At 41.4% G+C, this 25,705-nt stretch overlaps 1 protein-coding gene across 1 annotated transcript in view; it reads left to right on the top strand.

Moving 5' to 3' along the window:
- Nucleotides 1-10,474: 10,474 nt before the first annotated feature.
- LOC139562527 (collagen alpha-1(XIX) chain-like) overlaps nucleotides 10,475-25,705 on the top strand; it is a 241,821-nt gene continuing 226,590 nt past the window's right edge. The window contains exons 1-4 of the mRNA XM_071380275.1: nucleotides 10,475-10,649; nucleotides 11,708-11,832; nucleotides 13,291-13,371; nucleotides 14,033-14,132. Coding sequence (XP_071236376.1) covers nucleotides 11,745-11,832; nucleotides 13,291-13,371; nucleotides 14,033-14,132 — 269 coding nt within the window. The 5' untranslated portion in view covers nucleotides 10,475-10,649; nucleotides 11,708-11,744. The remainder of the gene's footprint in view (nucleotides 10,650-11,707; nucleotides 11,833-13,290; nucleotides 13,372-14,032; nucleotides 14,133-25,705) is intronic.

Genomic DNA, 25,705 nt, shown 5'->3' with positions numbered 1-25,705 from the left:
TGGTACCTGTTTATTTATTTTACTGAAAAGGAATACAATTATCCAATTACATTTGACTTTACTATACCGTTTATGTTTTAGCACCTTTTGTCTGAGAGTGTCGGCCATCTAGAACCTAAAATGGTTGTTCGTCTCTCCCCATAGGGTTCTTCAAACCTTTGAAGAACCCTTTTTGGTTCCAGGTAGAACCCTTCTCGATTTCATGTAAAACCCTTTTCACGTAGGGTTCTACATGGGACCCAAAAGAGTTCTACCTGGACCCAAAAAGGGTTCTCCTATGGAGACAGCCAAATAACCATTTTGGAACCCTCTTAGGTCTATACTAAGAGTATAGACCTGAATGGAATTGGTAAATAAGCAGTCAAAATGGAGAGGACAAGTGAAATAGACTTGAAATTGGAGAAGGCATGTGATGGCCCTCTTGAATAATGCAGAGCCCACTTTCCTTCATACATTTCATATTTGATGAGCTTGTTGAAGTTGGACACTGCTGCATAGCTGCATCCCAGCAGGAAAGTTCCAGGAAAATAAGACGTTGTTTATTGTCATAGGATTTCTAACCCAGACAAAACATGTACAGTTCATTGAGGTGAATGTAACTGCTAACTGTCAAATCAAATATTAACCCTTTTGGAGACCTTTTAATTCAGAATCAGGTTCAATGAGAGTTAAGAGTGAGTTATACAATCAGTGATTCACAACAAGCTCTGCCTAAAGTAGTTCCAATCTTTTAGCAGTTGTATCAGTTTATTGACAGGGTTTTTCCACCTGTGTTATTATTAGTGTCTTGTCCAAGCTGCGTAATGCTACAGAAACAGGAGACAGGCTCCTGCCCTGTGGTCCATTCCGGCTCAGACCAGGCTCACGTACCGTTAGTTCTTGGGAAGACAGATGAACAGCACAGAGACACATGTTGTTTTGAATGTCAGTCACGCAGAGCTTTGCTCTTTGCATCATCTTACCTAACTGACAGCCATCTTGAACATCGTTCCAACAGTTTCTATAGAGATCAGCCACCTCCAGTGCTCCGTGGGAAAACGATCATGATGGAGAGATACACGATCTGATAATGACTTCTGACACATTAAACTAACTGAATGTCGGTTGCTAGCTACACTAGGGGTCAAATGCTAGATGAGGTTACAACGTTAGAGCACTGATTTGATTCAAAGCTGTAAGTGATAGACAGACATTTTCCCACAGACCTTTTCCCACAGACATTTTCTGCTTTGAAAATTCAACTGTGTTAGATTTAAATTGTCACCCTGAAGAAGGCACAGTGACGCCGAAACGTTGGTGATTTACCCACTACAGTGCCTTGCAAAAGTATTCACCTCGCTTGGCGTTTTTCCTATTTTGTTGCATTACAACCTGTAATTTAAATGGATTTTTATTTGGATTTCATGTAATGGACATACACAAAATAGTCCAAATTGGTGAAGTGAAATGTAAAAAATGACTTGTTTCAAAAAATTCTAATATATAAAAAACAGAAAATTGGTGCGTGTGTATGTATTCACCCCCTTTGCTATGAAGGCCCTAAATAAGATCTGGTGCAACCAATTACCTTCAGAAATCACATAATTAGTTAAATAAAGTCCACCTGTGTGCAATCTAAGTGGCACATGATCTGTCACATGTTCTCAGTATATATACACCTGTTCTTAAAGGCCCCAGAGTCTGCAACACCACTAAGCAAGAGGCACCACCAAGCAAGCGACACCATGAAGACCAAGGAGAGCTCCAAACAGGTCAGGGACAAAGTTGTGGTTAAGTAGAGATCAGGGTTGGGTTATAAAAAAATATCCTAAACTTTGAACATCCCACGGAGCACCATTAAATCCATTATTAAAAAATGGAAAGAATATGGCAACACAACAAACCTGCCAAGAGAGGGCCGCCCACCAAAACTCACAGACCAGGCAAGGAGTGCATTAATCAGAGGCAACAAAGAGACCAAAGATAACCCTGAAGGAGCTGCAAAGCTCCAAAGCGCGAGAGATGGGAGTATCTGTCCATAGGACCACTTTAAGCCGTACACTCCACAGAGCTGGGCTTTACGGAAGAGTGGCCAGAAAAAAGACATTGCTTAAAGAAAAAAATAAGCAAACACATTTGGTGTTCACCAAAAGGCATGTGAGACTCCCCAAACATATGGAAGAAGGTACTCTGTCAGATGAGACTAAAACGGAGCTTTTTGGCCATCAAGGAAAACGCTATGTCTGGCACAAACCCAACACCTCTCGTCACCCCGAGAACACAATCCCCAAAGTGAAGCATGGTGGTGGCAGCATCGTGCTTTGGGGATTTTTTTAATCAGCAGGGACTGGGAAACTTAAGAATTGAAGGAATCATGGAAGGCGCTAAATACAGGGAAATTCTTGAGGGAAACCTGTTTAGGCATGTTGTGTAAATCAAATGATACAAACCCAGGTTTAATTCCAGGTTGTAAGGCAACAAAATAGGAAAAATCCCAAGGGGGTGAATACTTTCGAGGCACTGTAGATTTTTATAGTTTATTCACTATTAGTCAGCACCTCTACATAAAATTATTTTCTCTGGGTGTGCGCCAGCTCGTGTTTTTCATTAGATTTAAATTGTTCTCCATGATAAGTCACGATTTCATTCTTAACAGGTGTCCATTACAGAAAAGTGAATGAAACCCAAAGAGTGGATTGCCCTCTGTCCTGGACTAAACCATAGACTGATATAAGGTAAAGAAACAAACATGTCATGTGTGATTTGAATGAACTATCCCTTTAACATAGAGGTATTCATAAAGTTATAAATATCCCTTCCTGTGTACATTTTAGGACATCCCTCAGCCCTGACAGGACAATGTCAACCCTGGTTGTTCTTTGTGACTCCTTGAGGACGAACATCAACCTATCAGGATTCTCCTCAAGTAAAGACCATTGTTCCAAAGGAGACGTTAGGTTCAGGAATAAGGAATTGATGAACCACTGTACTGCAGAAACCTGTCACACACACACACACATTGAATTTAATGTCGTGTTCTACTTCATTGATTAAGCACACTGACGGCATTCTTCGTTTGAAGTTGGCTGCATCGAAACAGACAACAGAGACAGTGGACTCTAAGCTAACAAAACATCTCTGGCATCCGTTTTCTTCTTTACTTTATCTTTGTTTCTATGTATTGAGCTTTTATTCAATAAATGTCCGTATGGGCACTCTCCCCCAACAGTAAAATGAATTTATCTTGTTTAGGATTTTTGAGGTTAGGCTATCCCATTACCTTTTTCTCTTTGCACAATGGCAGGCAGCAGTGACCTCAACATAACTCATGTCTGCATTTGCATTGCTGAGACAAAGTATGCTTTTTACCAAATCATTTTATCACTAAAACCATTTGTTTTGTCGCATGCAGGGCCCAGGGCAATACGGGTTGAGCTTCCATGTGAGTGACTAAACAACATTTTACTGGGTATACAAGCAGACTGTATGATATTTTTAGAATACAGGATTTAATACATCATCTATAGATACAGATGTTCCTATGCATTTCATATCCAGTTAAAAGGCAGGTGTTGAACATCAGCCTCAAGGCAATAATAACCTGAAAGGCACAATGAGAGCTCATATAGGCACAGTGTACGGTACACCAATGCTTAAATGCAGGTGGACCACCACACAATGCAGCCATGCTAATGTGTTTGCTTAGAAAACACCTATTTTCAGGCCTCTTTGAAGTATAAAACTAATCATACACAGTGATGTCCCTGATCCATGCCTACTGATTGGATGATGTCCCTGATCCATGCCTACTGACTGGATGATGTCCCAGATCCATGCCTACTGATTGGATGATGTCCCAGACCCATGCCTACTGATTGGATGATGTCCCAGATCCATTCCTACTGATTGGATGATGTCCCTGATCCATGCCTACTGACTGGATGATGTCCCAGATCCATGCCTACTGATTGGATGATGTCCCAGACCCATGCCTACTGATTGGATGATGTCCCAGATCCATGCCTACTGATTGGATGATGTCCCAGATCCATGCCTACTGATTGGATGATGTCCCAGACCCATGCCTACTGATTGGATGATGTCCCAGATCCATGCCTACTGATTGGATGATATCCCAGATCCATGCCTACTGATTGGATGATGTTCCAGATCCATGCCTACTGATTGGATGATGTCCCAGATCCATTCCTACTGATTGGATGATGTCCCAGATCCATGCCTACTTATTGGATGATGTCCCAGATCCATGCCTACTGATTGGATGATGTCCCAGATCCATGCCTACTGATTGGATGATGTCCCAGACCCATGACTACTGATTGGATGATGTCCCAGATCCATGCCTACTGATTGGATGATGTCCCAGATCCATGCCTACTGATTGGATGATGTCCCAGATCCATGCCTACTGATTGGATGATGTTCCAGATCCATGCCTACTGATTGGATGATGTCCCAGATCCATTCCTACTGATTGGATGATGTCCCAGATCCATTCCTACTGATTGGATGATGTCCCAGATCCATGCCTACTGATTGGATGATGTCCCAGATCCATGTCTACTGATTGGATGATGTCCCAGATCCATTCCTACTGATTGGATGAGGTCCCAGATCCATTCCTACTGATTGGATGATGTCCCAGATCCATGCCTACTGATTGGATGATGTCCCAGATCCATGCCTACTGATTGGATGATGTCCCAGATCCATGTCTACTAATTGGATGATGTCCCAGATCCATGCCTACTGATTGGATGATGTCCCAGATCCATGCCTACTGATTGGATGATGTCCCAGATCCGTTCCTACTGATTGGATGATGTCCCAGATCCGTTCCTACTGATTGGATGATGTCCCAGATCCGTTCCTACTGATTGGATGATGTCCCAGATCCATGCCTACTGATTGGATGATGTCCCAGATCCATGCCTACTGATTGGATGATGTCCCAGATCCATTTCTACTGATTGGATGATGTCCCAGATCCATGCCTACTGATTGGATGATGTCCCCGATCCATGCCTACTGATTGGATGATGTCCCAGATCCATGCCTACTGATTGTTTTAAAGACATGTCAGGCATCAGAGTCCCTAGATAAAATGGATTAGTGTTTGTTTAATTCAACATGAAGCAGCAATAATCCAACACACATACACACAGAAACTGAAAGTAAGGAATTAACAAATCAGCTAGAACAGAATAGTTTAGAATATCATAGAACACAATAGAAAATAATAGAATAGAACAAAATAGAATAGAACAGAACAGAATAGAACAAAATAGAATTGAAGAGAACCAAATAGAACAGAACAGAATAGAACACAATAGAATAGAACAGCATAGAACAGACTAGAATAATATAAATACTTCATAAATGGCGGCTGGTAAGAAGGGAGGTACCAAGGAAGGTAAGGGAGGTAGCTAGTGTTTACTTCAATGGCATGACTTATTTGTGTGGAGGTGGAGTTCTTTATCTGTTGCCGAAGTTCGTGAAACTATTTTTACTCTAACCATGTATTACTGTTTAAACATACATACTACATGACCAAAAGTATGTGGACAGCTGCTCGTCAAACATCTCATTCCAAAATCATAGGCATTAATATGGAGTTGGTTCCCCCTTTGTTGTTATAACAGCCTCCACTCTTCTGGGAAGGCTTTCCACTAGCTGTTGGAACATTACTGTGGGGACTTGCTTCCATTCAGCCACAGGAACATTAGTGAGGTCAGGCACTGATGTTGGGTGATTAGGCCTGGCTCGCAGTCGGCGTTCCAATTCATCTCAAATGTGTTCGATAGGGTTGAGGTCAGGGCTCTCTGCAGGCCAGTCAAGTTCTTCCACACCGATCTCAAAAAAACATTTCTGTATGGACCTCGCTTTGCTGAAACAGGAAAGGGACTTTACCAAACTGTTACCACAAAGTTAGAAGCACAGAATTGTCTAGAATGTCATTGTATGCTGTACCGTTAAGCTTTCACTTCACTGGAACTAAGGGGTCTAGCCCGAACCATGAAAAACAGCCCCAGACCATTATTCCTCCTCCACCAAACCTTACAGTTGGCACTACGGATTGGGGTAGGTAGCGTTCTCCTGGCATCTGCCAAACCCAGATTTGTCCGTCGGACTGCTAGATGGTGAAGAGTGATTCATCACTCCAGAGAACACGTTTCCACTGCTCCAGAGTCCAATGGCGGAGCGCTTTACATCACTCCATCCAACGCTTGGCATTGCACATTTATGATCTTAGGCTTGTGTGTGCCATGGAAACCCATTTCATGAAGCTCCCAATGAACGGCTTCCAGAGGCAGTTTCGATCTTGGTAATAGAGTGTTGCAACCGAGGACGGACGATTTTTATGCACTACGTGTTTCAGCACTCAGCGGTCCCGTTCTGTGAGCTTGTGTGGCCTACCACTTCGCGGCTGAGCCGTTGTTGCTCCTAGACGTTTCCACTTCACAATAACAGCACTTAGAGTTGACTGGGGCAAATTTTACGAACTGGCTTTCTGGAAAGGTTGGCATCCTATGACAGTGCCACGTTGAAAGTCACTGAGCTCTTCAGTAAGGCCATTCTACTGCCGATGTTTGTCTATGGAGATTGCATTTAATACATCTGTCAGCAACGGGTGTGGCTGAAATAGCCAAATCCACTAATTTGATGGCGTGTCCACATACTTTTGTATATATAGTGTATATGAATATCTCTTTGAATATTTAATCTCTTCTTTACCAATAACTATGGTGGAGACTGGAGAGAAGGAATAAAATACCAGTTTAGATTTAACAATGTAGTTTTCAGGAATTCCATGTAGTTTTTCTATCATATATTTATCATGCAATTAGCATAATCTCTGTACTCACATGTTATGTCTTTTACAGAATGTGTTGAAGTTGTATGGGGTCACTGGGGCACCTGCAGATGAAAAGGTATCACAGGCTTTTCTTCATTCTTAGATCAGTTGTGAATAAACCATGAAGTTACAATAAGGCTAGATGTCCATTATCACTGTGATGCTGCTGGCCCTCCACTTCAACTCCACTTCACCTTGGGCTTTGCTTCTATTAGGCTGACAATATCTCAGAATAAAGATAGGCCTACTTATTATTTTAAAACTATACTGAGCAAAAATATAAACACAACATGTAAAGTGTTGTTCCCATGTTTCATGAGCTGAAATAAAAGATCCCAGAAATGTTCCATACGCAAAAAAAGCTTATTTCTCTCAAATTTTGGGCACACATTTGTTTACATTCTGGCTAGTGAGCATTTCTCCTTTTCCAAGATAATCTATCCAACTGACATGTGTGGCATATCAAGGAGCTGATTAAACAGCATGATCATTACACAGGTGCACCTTGTGCTGGAGACAAAAAAAGGCCACTCAAAAATGTGCAATTTGGTCACACAACACAATGCCACAGACATCTCAAGTTTGCAATTGGCGTGCTGACTTCAGGAATGTCCACCAGAGCTGTTGCCAGATAAGTGAATGTTAATTTCTCTACCATGGGCCGCCTCCAACGTTGTTTTAGAGAATGTGGCAGTTCGTCCAACTGGCCTCACAACCGCAGATCACGTGTAACGACACCAGCACAGAACTTCAACATCTGGCTTCTTCACTTCCAGGACAGCGGATGAAACTGAGGAGTATTTCTGTCTGTAATAAAGGCTTTTTGTGGGGAAAAACTCATTCTGATTGGCTGGGCCTGGCTCCCTAGTGGGTGGATCTGGCTCCCTAGTGGGTGGGCCTATGGCCTCCCAGGCCCACCCATGGCTGCGTCCCAGCCCAGTTATGTGAAATCCATAGATTAGGCCCTAATATTTTTTTCTTCAATTGAATGATTTCCTTATATGAACTGTAACTCAGTAAAATCGTTGGTATTGTTGTATGTTACGTTTATATTTGTGTTCAGTATATATTAAAGATATATCTTAAATAACTATTCCTTATGCTCCTTGTGAAAAGATTTTGAAAGAACTCATCTCAAGGACCATAGGGTTCATTCTAACTTGGTGTAAAACTCTACATGAGTCTGTCAGCTCCATAGGGTTCATTCTAACTTGGTGTAAAACTCTACATGTGCCTGTCAGCTCCATAGGGTTCATTCTAACTTGGTGTAAAACTCTACATGAGTCTGTCAGCTCCATAGGGTTCATTCTAACTTGGTGTAAAACTCTACATGAGCCTGTCAGCTCCATAGGGTTCATTCTAACTTGGTGTAAAACTCTACATGAGTCTGTCAGCACCATAGGGTTCATTCTAACTTGGTGTAAAACTCTACATGAGCCTGTCAGCTCCATAGGGTTCATTCTAACTTGGTGTAAAACTCTACATGAGCCTGTCAGCTCCATAGGGTTCATTCTAACTTGGTGTAAAACTCTACATGAGCCTGTCAGCTCCATAGGGTTCATTCTAACTTGGTGTAAAACTCTACATGAGCCTGTCAGCTCCATAGGGTTCATTCTAACTTGGTGTAAAACTCTACATGAGCCTGTCAGCTCCATAGGGTTCATTCTAACTTGGTGTAAAACTCTACATGAGCCTGTCAGCTCCATAGGGTTCATTCTAACTTGGTGTAAAACTCTACATGAGCCTGTCAGCTCCATAGGGTTCATTCTAACTTGGTGTAAAACTCTACATGAGCCTGTCAGCTCCATAGGGTTCATTCTAACTTGGTGTAAAACTCTACATGAGTCTGTCAGCTCCATAGGGTTCATTCTAACTTGGTGTAAAACTCTACATGAGCCTGTCAGCTCCATAGGGTTCATTCTAACTTGGTGTAAAATTCTACATGAGCCTGTCAGCTCCATAGGGTTCATTCTAACTTGGTGTAAAACTCTACATGAGCCTGTCAGCTCCATAGGGTTCATTCTAACTTGGTGTAAAACTCTACATGAGCCTGTCAGCTCCATAGGGTTCATTCTAACTTGGTGTAAAACTCTACATGAGCCTGTCAGCTCCATAGGGTTCATTCTAACTTGGTGTAAAACTCTACATGAGCCTGTCAGCTCCATAGGGTTCATTCTAACTTGGTGTAAAACTCTACATGAGCCTGTCAGCTCCATAGGGTTCATTCTAACTTGGTGTAAAACTCTACATGAGTCTGTCAGCTCCATAGGGTTCATTCTAACTTGGTGTAAAACTCTACATGAGTCTGTCAGCTCCATAGAGTTCATTCTAACTTGGTGTAAAACTCTACATGAGTCTGTCAGCTCCATAGGGTTCATTCTAACTTGGTGTAAAACTCTACATGTGCCTGTCAGCTCCATAGGGTTCATTCTAACTTGGTGTAAAACTCTACATGAGTCTGTCAGCTCCATAGGGTTCATTCTAACTTGGTGTAAAACTCTACATGAGCCTGTCAGCTCCATAGGGTTCATTCTAACTTGGTGTAAAACTCTACATGAGCCTGTCAGCTCCATAGGGTTCATTCTAACTTGGTGTAAAACTCTACATGAGCCTGTCAGCTCCATAGGGTTCATTCTAACTTGGTGTAAAACTCTACATGAGCCTGTCAGCTCCATAGGGTTCATTCTAACTTGGTGTAAAACTCTACATGAGTCTGTCAGCTCCATAGGGTTCATTCTAACTTGGTGTAAAACTCTACATGAGCCTGTCAGCTCCATAGGGTTCATTCTAACTTGGTGTAAAACTCTACATGTGCCTGTCAGCTCCATAGGGTTCATTCTAACTTGGTGTAAAACTCTACATGAGCCTGTCAGCTCCATAGGGTTCATTCTAACTTGGTGTAAAACTCTACATGAGTCTGTCAGCACCATAGGGTTCATTCTAACTTGGTGTAAAACTCTACATGAGCCTGTCAGCACCATAGGGTTCATTCTAACTTGGTGTAAAACTCTACATGAGCCTGTCAGCAACATAAGGAGATTCTCCTCAAGGAGATTGCAAAACATTTTGTTGTGGCATTTGAGTCTGAGACTAAAATAGACCCCAACTCCTATGGAACTATGTAGCAAAGCCTAGGTACAATTCAAGGTGGTGATCAAACTCATCAAGAAAACCCATAATATTGACTATCAGGCAACATTGAGTTGGAGGTTATAGCTTGCAAAGTACTGTATTTCATCACCAGTTCATGTTCTCGATCAATAAATCACTATTTAATCCATACATTATGAACATTATTGTTGGCATAGGAAATGTTTTGCTCCCAATTCTAATTTAACACAATGTGGATAGAAGAAAACAGAAAAAATAAATAAAATAATTGAATTACTCCATTCCATAATTTGAGCACCAGTTTATTTTCACAGTAAAGATGTACTGCCGACTGTATGTGATGTTCTCAGTCAAACAACAATAATCTCATCACTAAATAAGTTATTTTCTCATGCATAAATATGATTTTCTCATCCAAATTGTGTAGCGTTTCCATTGTAATGCCTCCACCGGTGGCGGACTTGGGGTCCTCCATGCATTTCAGTAGCCTAATGAGAGAGTGGGAGGGTCAGTCAGTCGGTGCGACTAATAAGGACACGAGGATCTAGTAAGAGATCCATTGTCACTTTTATTTCTTTACAAGTCTACTTTGGAATAGCAACCGACTATTTTTCCAAACATGCGTTCATAAACGTTCATGAATTAATGCGTTTTTATGCTGGAGGAAACTTTCTCACCAATTGTAAGTAGACCGGTTTGGTTTGATATTCATAATTTACAGGTTGAATAATAATGTCTGCTTGAAATCCTCCTCTGTAATGTCATGTATCGATACGAACTTATAAGTAGGGGTCCTTGGTTAGTGCGTCTAGCCTTGTCGTAGTTTGGCACTTTAGTGGTTTTGCGCACAGCTTCAGTTCATGTTCTGGAACTTGTCTGGCTTTACGGGACGGCTTCAGTCACTCGAAATGATTTAGGAACATTCCGTTATGTTCGTGTAAATAGGCTATACTGTATGTAACGCTTGTGTAGCATGCAGTTTTTTCCATATGCTCGCAAGAACCGTATTAAGCTGCAGTGAACGGAATGCACAATTACGCGTAATTTGGTAAGTATTTCCAATGATTGAGGAGCCTTTCTGAAAATATGAATACCGCATAAATGGAATAGACTGTTCCAAACAATCTGAGTTATAGCTGTGGCGCTTTTCAATGTCCGACAGACATTATCACTGGTTTGAATTGTGAGATTGGCACGTTTGAGGAATTTGGCATCTCTCCATCGAAGTTGTATTTTGTCAGTTGGCATCATGCGCGTGATCTCATCTCACTATGAACGTGATCTGTGTCATACTGACCCGGGACAGTTATGTTCAGGTTCAAATTCATAATTTAGACTAGTTCTACATAGCCGACCCCATTCTATTTGTTTCAGTTTGGTATAGCCTAGTGTGACTCTACTGTTTAGCCTATTTTCCTGGTGATATGATTGCGCCATAATAACGCAGAAACTCTTGCAGTGGACCTTTCGCACCTTGCTCCACGCCTTCAGTTGAGGTCTGCAGCGGAGCATTGGTTATTTTCAACTGTGATACGACACACATTACGTTTTCAGTACACACGTTTCGTTATGGGGTAGAAAAGGCGCATCTCATTTTACAGTTTTCTGTGTAATAGATTACTAATACTTCACATACTTGATTAATTGAATTAATTTCAAAACAAATGTATGTATTTCATTCATATTTTACTGTAAGATGTAGGCCTACTATTTGAATAACTAACTTGTATTTTATTTTAGGTTTTGAATAAGTATTTTCTCTTGCATCAGAGAAGACATGAGTTGCTTGCTAAAATGGGCAGCTTTCCTCTGGATCGTACATACCATTCCTTGCACTGTTGGAATGGCAGTGAACGAAAGAATAGGTATGTATCTAACACAGGAGGCTGCTGAGGGGAGGACAGCTCATAATAATGGAGTGAATGGAATGGTATCAAACACATGGAAACCATGGAAACCCTGTGATTGATGAGTTAGACACCATTCCATAACAACAAAATATGTTTTATAGTCAGATACACCAGATAGGTCCAGTGAAATGTGTTGTTTTACAGGGTCAGTCATAGTAGTATGGCGCCCTTGGAGCAAATTAGGGATCAGTGCCTTGCTCAAGGGTATATCGGCATATTTTTACCCTTGTCGGCTTGGGTATTTGAACTAGTGACTTTCAGTTACTGGCCCAACACTCTAACCGCTAGGCTACCAATGAGCCACCAACCTCCTGTGGCATGTAAGGACACTGTCACCAACACCAAGATGACTTTGATCTCACAGACACTCTCCTTAGGCTTAGTTTACAGTGGGAAGACATTTTGGGAGCTATGTGGTACACACATTTTTTAATTTATATTTCATAGCACGCACTAGGCTAGGCTATGTGGTTGTGCTCAAGATATCGTCTGAAACAGGCAGTATGCTATTGTTTACATCCCTTGAAATACATATAGCTTAAAGATAACTGCATTACAGGTTATTCCTACCCGTTTTAGTTGACTTTTGAGTAGTACTAGCATGCCCTTCCAATAACGTTGGGCTAACATTGGTGTTGTAACAGTAGATGATCATGGTCAGATTTTGCAAACAGGAACATGGCAAGTCATTTGTTTGCAGTTTTAGTTACAGTATACGGTCTGGGTCATGTTCAGTTGGCACGAAACTGAAGAAAACCGTCACAAAAAGACTTAAACTGGGAAGTGGTATTATTTGAACTTGTCTAATAAGAAACACCCGTTAGTGTTTTCCATTGCACGACGTTGTGAAACGTTTTGCTACACGACCCTGTAGCCGCGCCCCAGTCTCCAAGAGAAAACATGGCTACATAGAAAAAGGGTCAAAGTTGAGCCCAGTTAGAGTTAGGCCTCTTTCACCACCTCTAATTAACAACACTTCTACATCCCTGTCTGGGCTGTGTGAGGCTGCGGCCCAAATGGCACCCTGTTCTCCATAGGGCACTGGTCAAAAGTAGTGCACTATATAAGGAATAGGGTACCATTTGGGATGCGGAGTGAATCTTAATGAACGGGTGGATAGTGGTGACTAACAAGACATTCTCACTGATGTGGTGAGTGACTGAAGTGCCCCTCCACATAGAAAGACACTGGTCACGTCGCAGGCTAACTATATTGCAGTCCTGCTGTGCACATCAACCAATGGTTTTGTGCCAAATCATCAATCTCGCTGTCGGACATCAGATCTCAAAGTTTTAGTCTTTGATGACTGAAGTGGCTAGAAGGTTTTCTGCACTTGTTTGCTGTCTGCATCTTAATTTTTACTTCAATGAATATGAACCTTGTATGGTTGATGATATGATTTTTGTTTTCTAGACAACTCTAGATGTCCTTCATTGAAAGTAGACAAGGACCGGTTTTCCTACAGTTTAAATGGTCCACAGCCAGAATTCACCGGTAAGAATTACAGTGTTATGGTGTACACCTCCCTCATTTGAAATAAATCCATCTCTCTCTCTCAATGGTTACATACCAAATGGCACCCTATTCCCAATATAGTACACTAATTTTGAACAGGGCTCATAGGGCTCTGGTCAAAAGTAGTGCACTATATTGGGAATATGGTGCCATTTAGGACGCTCTCACTCTGTTTGGCTCTGATCCAGGGGGGTAATAACGTTCATGTCTCAGACGTGTCGTGAAAAACATGAATATGTTCACAGGTTATGTAACACAGAACAGAAATACTATAGAAATAATTGAGCCTGCGCTAACAGAGGTGCCATGCACCAATTTGTTTGAGGGAGCACTGATGGTCACATATATTGTCTTTGAAGTAATTATGCATAAATTAACTATATTGTACCATAGAAATGGATCAAACTGGACAGGAGTTTGATGTAAATCTATAAAGTCCTGACTCCATCCATATTGTTGTGTCACCGTACTGGAGTTTAAAACCACACCTTGTAACACCTAGTACCAGTATGCTGAGCACAGATCCTCTCCAGAGAAAGCGTTTTTATTCCAGGTCAGGATTAGGCTAAATCTATGTCAGTGAAGCAGACTTCTTGAGTTTAAACCAGCCCTTCTCATCCTGTTGTCTCTTTTTTTTCAGGTTTTGATCTGACAGAAAAGTTTCTCCTGAGAAAGGGGGCAGTGACAGAGGAGCGGCCATCATTCCGGCTGGGGAGCAGCCCCCTCATCAAGCCAACAGAGTGAGTAGTGCCAGGCTGGGCCAGGGGGACACTTGGGTGTGACTGGGGGGTAGTTTCATTACACTGGCCTCGCACTTGTTGAGATAATCACCGATCGAGTCATTCAGATCTCCCCTCATGGGTGTATCCTTCAAACAGTATGCATGACAGCAGTTTTGTTGTCCGCCAAAGCATTGCTAGTATCCACGAAATGGGCGTTATCTCTCTAGTCGCTGACCGGCAAGTCTGTGTGTTTCCTCTGTTCCCTCTCCTTTCATTGAAACTAACTGCTCACTGATAGCTAGAGGAGGGAGACACACAGAGTGAGTTGTGTTGGGCCTGCTGGGCCGGGGACATCTTGGTTGTGACTAGAGGGTAGTCCGGCCAGGTCTATTTGGACACCAGTTACTGTACGAGTCTGTCAGTCAGTGTGTGATCATGTTGCTTTGTTTTGGAATTGACTGAAGTCCTGATCCCTCAGGCCATGTGGCTGTGCTCTGTTGGAGCGGTTTCCATTAAGCTCTGGCTTAAAGGCATACAGGACAGCACAGGTGTAGGATCTTCATTTGAGCCAGTTTGCTACAGCAGGAGAAGAATCCTGCAGCAACAAGAACATCTGAATCATTATATTGTGGATTATAATGAATGGATGTTTTTTTAGGGGTTGATACATTTTTGTGATATAAAATCAAGTCTGAAATTTCAAAGTGGAAATTTCAAACTTCAGAATCCTTTTAAAATATCAAATACACTACACGTTCTAGTTCTCCTGCAACAGGGTGATCAAATTAAGATCCAACATCTGTAGGTTGTGTACTAATGATCAAGCTAATGGCTGCGTAGTGTTCTTTACTTGAGATAATTGGAATTGCCAGTCAGAGTAGAGGCTGTGTGACTGAACACTTTATTGGAACAGGCTCTGGCTTTAGGAGATATACTATAGAGACACGAGAGTAGGCTTACATGAATGTACTAATGGACTTTTACTATATTAAGTGTCCTAGTGGTTATACTAATGGATGCATTGTGCTTTACCTGAGCTACTGTAAATCAAAGATAAATAAATGTTGGTGGTTTGTATTATGTGAGAACCAGAGGTGTGGTCATGGACGTGCCGGTGTTTTAGTTTAGTCTATCATGAGAGAATATACATCAAACGAACCACCTGATTCGGTTCTGTTTGCCCAGCTTGTTCCAATGGATCTCTATAGACTCTGAAGGAGAGACATACTGCACAACATTCACAGAGTTGTTTAGAGAGTTTATCCACCTATTAAATGGACAAACTCACTCACATAAATCAGTCCTCCACATGGCATAGACCGCCTGGACTGGCCTGAGATTTGAAAACAAGCCAGGATGATATCGGATTTCCGTTGCAGCAAACAAATACTTTCTCAGGGTGTAGGTTTGCTGCCTCCTGTTCAGCTGATATGTGGAATAAACTGAGTTTCCACCCCTGCTCAATGCAGGATGACATATCGAGGGAGAGAGAGACCAGAAAGAGAGAGAGAGAGACCAGAGAGAGACAGAAAGAGATACCAGAGAGAGAGAGAGAGAGACCAGAAAAAGAGAGAGAGAGAGACCAGAGAGAGAGAGATAGAGAGAGAGAGACCCGAAAGAGAGAGACCCGAAAGAGGGAGACCATAAAGAGAGAGAGAGAGACCAGAGAGAGAGATAGAGAGACCAGAAAGAGAGACCAGAGAGAGGGAGACCAGAAAGAGAGAGAGAGACCAGAAAGAGAGAGAGAGATACCAGAGAGAGATAGCAGAAAGAGAGATGAAGAAAGAGAGAGAGGGAGGGAGAGAGGGAGAAAAAAGAGAGGGAGGGAGAGGGAAAGAGGTAGGGGGAAAGAAATTACATGGGGTGAACCCTGATCCAGCCTACACAGATAATTCCTTTTGCTTTGGCTAACAAGGGTAAACCGAGATGGAATCCGCTACTGCGAGACGTGTAGAATAATTTGTACAGAATATTGATATACATTCTGATTTGAGGGAGGACAATTTTTTTACTCAAGTGTAAAGATAGCCATATACAGGTATATGATGCTACCGTGGTATATATACAGGTATATGGTGCTACCGTGGTATATATACAGGTATATGGTGCTACCGTGGTATATATACAGGTATATGGTGCTACCGTGGTATATATACAGGTATATGGTGCTACCGTGGTATATATACAGGTATATGATGCTACCGTGGTATATATACAGGTATATGATGCTACCGTGGTATATATACAGGTATATGATGCTACCGTGGTATATATACAGGTATATGATGCTACTGTGGTATATATACAGGTATATGGTGCTACCGTGGTATATATACAGGTATATGATTCTACCGTGGTATATATACAGGTATATGATGCTACCGTGGTATATATACAGGTATATGATGCTACCATGGTATATATACAGGTATATGATGCTACTGTGGTATATATACAGGTATATGGTGCTACCGTGGTATATATACAGGTATATGGTGCTACTGTGGTATATATACAGGTATATGGTTCTACCGTGGTATATATACAGGTATATGATGCTACCGTGGTATATATACAGGTATATGTTGCTACCGTGGTATATATGCAGGTATATGATGCTACCGTGGTATATATACAGGTATATGATTCTACCGTGGTATATATACAGGTGTATGATGCTACCGTGGTATATATACAGGTATATGGTGCTACAGTGGTGTATATACAGGTATATGATGCTACCGTGGTTTATATACAGGTATATGTTGCTACCGTGGTATATATACAGGTATATGTTGCTACCGTGGTATATATACAGGTATATGATTCTACCGTGGTATATATACAGGTATATGATGCTACCGTGGTATATATACAGGTATATGATGCTACTGTGGTATATATACAGGTATATGATTCTACCGTGGTATATATACAGGTATATGATTCTACTGTGGTATATATACAGGTATATGATGCTACCGTGGTGTATATACAGGTATATGATTCTACCGTGGTATATATACTCTATACTCTTCTTCACTTCTACTTGCTCTGCTACGTGACAGTCCTGTGTGGCTCAGTTGGTAGAGCGTGGTGCTTGCAATGCCAGGGTTGGGGTTTAGAATCCCACGGGTGACCAGTATGGATGAAAATGTATGCACTCGCTACTGTAAGTCTCTCTGGTTAAGAGTGTCTGCTAAATGACTCATATGTAACTGACATACCTGTTTGGTTTTTACTGCAGAGACTCATTTGGAATCATCTGTAGAACTGGAATGATAAGCAGTATGCACATTATAAAGGATCTTATCAAATTAAAGTGTGTAACAACGAGATGTATATGAGATGGATGGACAATACACCACACATTTAGTGGCAGCAGTGGGACGGTTTCCCCAGCTGGTTTAGGAAGACCAGTGCTTTTCACAATATCCATTGTTCCATCCGTATGGTTTTGGCTTTGCTAAAGAACAACCTGACCTGTCATCCTCCTGGGGAAGACAAGACGCAGGATATTCTTTGTGTTTTACAGTGCAGTACACAAATGTAAACACACACACTCACACACACTGTCCTGTCCTCTCTGGTCAGTGAGAGGAATCACTGAGGCAACATGTTTCTCCAGCCAGTCCCTGTATATCCTCTTCCTCCTCTATGGCCTGGGCTAGACTGCTGTGCCTGAACCTGTTGGATGGAGATCATAGTGAAGGAAGGCAGAGAAACAGAGAGAGAATGGGAGAGTGAGAGAGGGAGGGGAGGGGAAGAGGAGGAAAGAGACAGACAGACAGATAGACAGATAGACAGACAGACAGACAGACAGACAGACAGACAGACAGACAGACAGACAGACAGACAGACAGACAGACAGACAGACAGACAGACAGACAGACAGACAGACAGACAGACAGATAAATGGGAGAGGAAAGGGGGAGAGAGAGATCGATTCTGAGAGAGATAAAGCGGGAGAAGAATAGAGTGCAAGAGAGAGTGAGAGAGAGAGAGGGGGTGAGAGAGAGGGGGTGAGAAAGAGGGGGCAGAGAGAAGGGAGAGGGCAGAGAGAAGGGAGAGAGAAGAGAGTGTGAGTGTGAGAGAGGGAGAGAGAGAGGGGGCAGAGAGAAGGGAGAGAGAAGAGAGTGTGCGTGTGAGAGGGGGAGAGAGAGAGCGAGAGACCGGATTCATCTCCAATTATCTGAGTACTTTGACAGGTGATGTTGCCTGTCAGCTGGGAGGTCCGGTGAAGGGGGACTTGAGAAGGAGGTAGGGGGGACAGCATGAGGTACAGAGGACCCCCCTTTCTCCCCTTTCCTTCCTCCTCCCCTCCCCTTTTTCCCCTCCTCCCCTTTCCTCCCCTCCTCACCTCCTCGCTTTCCTTCCCCCTACCACCACAACCTCCAAGCATCTCTCTCTTTACTCTCAGGAAAGGCAGAGGGGCTCGACTTTCTGGGCCTGGTTAATGTTCTGTCCATCTGGCAGCTCCCAGGCCAAATGGATACTCTTACCCAGAGCAAGATCTCTCCTCTCTTAGTGGACTGATTGTGTGATTAATACTGTTCCACAGAGATGGAGGGATCTCTCCTCTCTTAGTGGACTGATTGTGTGATTGTACATTGTGTCTGTATGCCAAGCTGAATGACAGGTTCTGGAGCTCAAAATGAAATCAAGTCTGTCTGTCTGTCTGTCTGTCTGTCTGTCTGTCTGTCTGTCTGTCTGTCTGTCTGTCTGTCTGTCTGTCTGTCTGTCTGTCTGTCTGTCTGTCTGTCTGTCTGTCTGTCTGTCTGTCTGTCTGTCTGTCTGTCTGTCTGTGGTGGTGTCTGTGATGCTGTATGTCTGTCTGTGGTGCTGTCTGTCTGTCTGTCTGTCTGTCTGTCTGTCTGTCTGTCTGTCTGTCTGTCTGTCTGTCTGTCTGTCTGTCTGTATGTCTGTATGTCTGTGGTGGTGCCTGTGATGCTGTCTGTCTGCCTGTATGTTGTGCTGTCTGTCTGTCTGTGGTGCTGTCTGTCTGTGGTGCTGTCTGTCTGTGGTGCTGTCTGTCTGTCTGCCTGTATGTTGTGCTGTCTGTCTGCCTGTATGTTAGCCCATCTATAATTTAGCCCAAACAACTACCTCTTCCCCTACTGTATTTATTTATTTTGCTCCTTTGTACCCCATTATTTCTATTTCTACTTGCACATTCTTCCACTGCAAATCTACCATTCCAGTGTTTTACTTGCAATATTGTATTTACTTCGCCACCATGGCCTTTTTTTGCCTTTACCTCCCTTATCTCACCTCATTTGCTCACATTGTATATAGACTTATTTTTCTACTGTATTATTGATTGTATGTTTGTTTTACTCCATGTGTAACTCTGTGTTGTTGTATGTGTCAAACTGCTTTGCTTTATCTTGGCCAGGTCGCAATTGTAAATGAGAACTTGTTCTCAACTTGCCTAACTGGTTAAATAATGGTGAAATAAAATAAAAACATGTTGTGCTGTCTGTCTGCCTGTGGTGCTGTCTGTCTGTGGTGCTGTCTGTCTGTGGTGCTGTCTGTCTGTGGTGCTCTCTGTCTGTGGTGCTGTCTGTCTGTGGTGCTGTCTGTCTGCCTGTGGTGCTGTCTGCCTGTGGTGCTGTCTGTCTGCCTGTGGTGCTCTCTGTCTGTGGTGCTCTCTGTCTGTGGTGCTGTCTGTCTGTGGTGCTGTCTGTCTGTGGTGCTGTCTGTCTGTGGTGCTGTCTGTCTGCCTGTGGTGCTGTCTGTCTGTGGTGCTGTCTGTCTGTGGGGCTGTCTGTCTGTGGTGCTCTCTGTCTGTGGTGCTGTCTGTCTGTGGGGCTGTCTGTCTGTGGTGCTGTCTGTCTGTGGTGCTGTCGGTCTGTGGTGCTGTCTGTCTGTGGTGCACACACTATTTTGTATGTTGGTGCTATGTCAGTTATGGATGTTGCTGCTGGATGGTTGTGTTATTGTCTATTCATGAGTGTGTTTGGAGGTGTTCCATTTCTATATCTGTGTGTTACTGTATTCTAGCCTGTAATGTAAGTCTCAGAATGTTACTGTATTCTATCCTATAATATAAGTATGTGTGTTACTGTATTCCAGCCTGTAATGTAAGTCTCAGAATGTTACTGTATTCTATCTTATAATATAAGTATGTGTGTTACTGTATTCCAGCCTGTAATGTAAGTCTCAGAATGTTACTGTATTCTATCCTATAATATAAGCATGTGTGCTACTGTACTCAATCCTGTAATGTAAGTCTCAGAATGTTACTGTATTCTATCCTGTAATATAAGTAGGTGTGTTACTGTATTCTATCCTATAATATAGGTATGTGTGCTACTGTACTCAAGCCTGTAATGTAAGTCTCAGAATGTTACTGTATTCTATCCTGTAATATAAGTATGTGTGTTACTGTATTCTATCCTATAATATAAGTATTTGTGTTACTGTACTCAAGCCTGTAATGTAAGTCTCAGAATGTTACTGTATTCTATCCTGTAATATAAGTATGTGTGTTACTGTATTCTATCCTATAATATAAGTCTCAGTGTGTTACTGTATTCTACCCTGTAATATAAGTCTCAGTGTGTTACTGTATTCTACCCTGTAATATACGTCTCAGTGTGTTACTGTATTCTACCCTGTAATGTAAGTCTCAGTGTGTTACTGTATTCTACCCTGTAATGTAAGTATGTGTGTTACTGTACTCTATCCTGTAATGTAAGTCTCAGTGTGTTACTGTATTCTACCCTGTAATGTAAGTCTCAGTGTGTTACTGTATTCTACCCTGTAATGTAAGTATGTGTGTTACTGTACTCTATCCTGTAATGTAAGTCTCAGTGTGTTACTGTATTCTACCCTGTAATGTAAGTCTCAGTGTGTTACTGTATTCTACCCTGTAATGTAAGTATGTGTGTTACTGTACTCTATCCTGTAATGTAAGTCTCAGAATGTTATTGTATTATATCCTGTAATATAAGTATGTGTGTTACTGTACTCTACCCTGTAATATCAGTCTCAATGTGTTACTGTATTCTACCCTCTAATGTAAGTCTCAATGTGTTACTGTATTCTACCCTGTAATGTAAGTCTCAGTGTGTTACTGTATTCTACCCTGTAATATAAGTCTCAATGTTTTACTGTATTCTACCCTGTAATGTAAGTCTCAGTGTGTTACTGTATTCTACCCTATAATGTAAGTATCAGTGTGTTACTGTATTCTATCCTGTAATGTAAGTCTCAGTGTGTTACTGTATTCTACCCTGTAATGTAAGTCTCAGTGTGCTACTGTATTCTATCATATAATGTAAGTCTCAGTGTGTTACTGTATTATATCCTGTAATGTAAGTCTCAGTGTGTTACTGTATTCTACCCTGTAATGTAAGTCTCAGTGTGTTACTGTATTCTACCCTGTAATGTAAGTCTCAGTGTGTTACTGTATTCTACCCTATAATGTAAGTCTCAGTGTGTTACTGTATTTATCCTATAATGTAAGTCTCAGTGTGTTACTGTATTCTATCCTGTAATGTAAGTATCAGTGTGTTACTGTATTCTATCCTATAATGTAAGTCTCAGTGTGTTACTGTATTATATCCTGTAATTTAAGTCTCAGTGTGTTACTGTAATCTACCCTGTAATGTAAGTCTCAGTGTGTTACTATATTCTACCCTGTAATGTAAGTCTCAGTGTGTTACTGTATTCTACCCTATAATGTAAGTCTCAGTGTGTTACTGTATTCTATCCTATAATGTAAGTCTGTGTGTTACTGTATTTTACCCTGTAATGTAAGTCTCAGTGTGTTACTGTATTCTACCCTGTAATATAAGTCTCAATGTTTTACTGTATTCTACCCTGTAATATACGTCTCATTGTGTTACTGTAATCTACCCTGTAATATAAGTCTCAGTGTGTTACTATATTCTACCCTGTAATGTAAGTCTCAGTGTGTTACTGTATTCTACCCTATAATGTAAGTCTCAGTGTGTTACTGTATTCTATCCTATAATGTAAGTCTCAGTGTGTTACTGTATTTTACCCTGTAATGTAAGTCTCAGTGTGTTACTGTATTCTACCCTGTAATATAAGTCTCAATGTTTTACTGTATTCTACCCTGTAATATACGTCTCATTGTGTTACTGTAATCTACCCTGTAATATAAGTCTCAGTGTGTTACTGTATTCTATCCTATAATGTAAGTCTCAGTGTGTTACTGTATTCTACCCTGTAATGTAAGTCTCAGTGTGTTACTGTATTCTATCCTATAATGTAAGTATCAGTGTGTTACTGTATTCTATCCTATAATGTAAGTCTCAGTGTGTTACTGTATTCTATCCTATAATGTAAGTCTCAGTGTGTTACTGTATTCTACCCTGTAATGTAAGTCTCAGTGTGTTACTGTATTCTATCCTATAATGTAAGTATCAGTGTGTTACTGTATTCTATCCTATAATGTAAGTCTCAGTGTGTTACTGTATTATATCCTGTAATGTAAGTCTCAGTGTGTTACTGTATTCTACCCTGTAATGTAAGTCTCAGTGTGTTACTGTATTCTACCCTGTAATGTAAGTCTCAGTGTGTTACTGTATTCTACCCTGTAATGTAAGTCTCAGTGTGTTACTGTATTCTATCCTATAATGTAAGTCTCAGTGTGTTACTGTATTCTACCCTGTAATGTAAGTCTCAGTGTGTTACTGTATTCTATCCTATAATGTAAGTATCAGTGTGTTACTGTATTCTATCCCATAATGTAAATCTCAGTGTGTTACTGTATTATATCCTGTAATGTCAGTCTCAGTGTGTTACTGTATTCTACCCTGTAATGTAAGTCTCAGTGTGTTACTGTATTCTACCCTATAATGTAAGTCTCAGTGTGTTACTGTATTCTATCCTATAATGTAAGTCTCAGTGTGTAACTGTATTCTACCCTGTAATGTAAGTCTCAGTGTGTTACTGTATTCTATCCTATAATGTAAGTATCAGTGTGTTACTGTATTCTACGATGTAATGTAAGTCTCAGTGTGTTACTGTATTCTATCCTATAATGTAAGTATCAGTGTGTTACTGTATTCTATCCTATAATGTAAGTCTCAGTGTGTTACTGTATTATATCCTGTAATGTAAGTCTCAGTGTGTTACTGTATTCTACGATGTAATGTAAGTCTCAGTGCGTTACTGTATTCTACCCTGTAATGTAAGTCTCAGTGTGTTACTGTATTCTACCCTGTAATGTAAGTACAATTTCTATCTTTCTTTTTAACTTTCTTTTTATCTCTCTCAATATTCTGTCTCATGATACCACTGAACACGTCAGTGAAATTGCAAATTCATTGTTTCCAACTGGGGTTATTCTCTCGCTCTCTCTGTTCTCTCTTTCTATTCTTTGTTCTCTCTCTCTATTCCACCCACACACTTTAGAGTCTGAAAGAAAGTGCTTGCATTCACACTTTCTTTGATTGTTTGCATATTCATAGTCTATGCATCACCGAGGTAACATATTCATAGTCTCTGCATCACCGAGTTAACATATCCCTTCCGAGCTTCATCTGGTTGTGCTTCTTGTTTGTGTTTCTTGAACACGAGCTGACAATGTCATTTTGGAACCATGATTAGATTTCTGTCAGACTCACTTTGTCAAAGAGTGAAAGAAGAGGGCAAATCAAATAGTTTTCAGAAAGTTTTGTCACTAAAGTGGTGTCTTATTTCTCCCCACAGCAGTAAGAGAGTAACATTTTTTAAATCAATGTTTTTAACGGACAATCTTTCTGTGGGTGAATTAGCAATACTCATCAAATGAAGCACTTCTAGACCAGAGGTTAAAACGAAGGGTCCTAGTTTTGACCTTAGAGGATTCATAGACAGGCACCACTGGACTGGCACTCAGAAAGGAGAGGACTTTAAATGTGTTTGGGGGGAAAAGCAAACGCTGTTCACAAACCAAATCCACTTGATAGGAGCATGTGTTTGAGCCGCAGATGGTAAGCTGTGGAGGAGGGGGGGGGTGAGGAGGAGGAGGGTAGAGGGTGGGAGGAGGTGTCAGTAACGTATAACCCTTGACATCTAACCCCTAGGGGTCAAGTGTTCCAATGTAGATAATGTGTGTAAATGACCTCAACAGGCTCATTTACACATACTAACATTAGATAGAAATACAGTGGCATGCGAAAGTATTCACCCCCCTTGGCATTTTGTTGCCTTACACCCTGGAGTTAAAATATATTTTTGGGGGGTTTGTATCATTTTATTTATACAATATGCCTACCACTTTGAATATGCAAAGGACTTCATAGCAAAGGGGGTGAATACATATGCACGCACCACTTTTCAGTTTACATTTTTTTGAATTTCACTTCACCAATTTGGACTATTTTGTGTATGTCCATTACATGAAATTCAGATAAAAATCAACTTAAATTTCAGGTTGTAATGCAACAAAATAGGAAAAATGTTTAGGGGGTGAATACTTTTGCAAGGCACAGTACCCTGAAGAACAGCTCTTCCCGGTAGAACAGATTGCAGCTCAGTGAGACCTAACCTGTGATATTAAAGGTTTGATGGAAATGAAAGTACATGTTTTAGTCCCCTCTCTGGGTCGAATTAGTCTAATTCCTTTAATGTATCTCTCTCCTTATTCTGGAGACATAACTATCCCACTGGGAACACATTGGTTGAATCAGTATTTTTTTCACCAACGTGGAATAGACGTGGAATTATGTGCCCAGATGGGATCTCTGCTGTTTTATGCAGGAATTCCAAATCATTTCTTTAGGTGGAATCTCAGGGAATAAACCTCTATTTTTATGAATAGTCCTGCTCGTCTCTCTCCATTGAATTGCAATATAAATGTTCTCTTTTTGCCCCAAGGCGACGATTCACCTTCCCAGTCTCTCTCTTTCTCTCGCCTACCCTCAGAAAGCATTTGATCTTTCTGTGGCTTTAACCTCGCTGCATATATATTTTAATCATATGCTGTGTCAACGTTCTGTGAGAATTCAAGGGACACACAAGGCAGGAGGGGTATGGCTCTGGGAGAATAGGACATGATCTATGAAGAGGAGAACTCATTTCAGCCTATCTGAAGTGAGCTTAGTCTCTCTCTTACTCTTTTGTCACCTCTCTCTCTCTCCTCTCTCCTCTCTCTCTCTATCTCCCCCCACCTCTATCATTCTTCCCCGTCTCTCTCTTCTCCTCTCTCTCTCGCTCCCCAGACCCCCTCTCTCTCTTTCCTTCCCACCACTCTCTCTCTCCCTCCCTTCCTTGATCTCTCTCTCTGTCTGTATCCCGCTCTCTCTGTTGCTCCCTCCTTCTCTCTCTCTTTCTCTCTCCTCATGTCTTTGAATGGCCTTATCATTGCATCATTGTGATTTAAGCTAAACCTGAATGATTGTGTTTCTGGTGCTTCACTTTTAGCTGTTAATGCATTACTATAGTCTAATCTGAACGTGAGTCCCAGGCTCAGTTTGAGGGGTTAAAGTGTTTATTCAACAGGATGGAAATAGGAGGAGAGAAGTATCAGTGGAGAAATGGAAGAGGAATAGTGTTAGTGTTTCTATAATGAATGAGGTCTATTTTGGTGGTACCATCCCCATTACATGCAGTCTTCACAATGTGCTGGAGAT

The sequence above is a fragment of the Salvelinus alpinus genome, chromosome 32, assembly GCF_045679555.1.
Source record: "Salvelinus alpinus chromosome 32, SLU_Salpinus.1, whole genome shotgun sequence".
Taxonomy (NCBI): domain Eukaryota; kingdom Metazoa; phylum Chordata; class Actinopteri; order Salmoniformes; family Salmonidae; genus Salvelinus; species Salvelinus alpinus.
The sequence above is the reverse complement of the archived record's forward strand: the minus strand, read 5'-3'. Positions and strand labels throughout refer to the sequence as shown.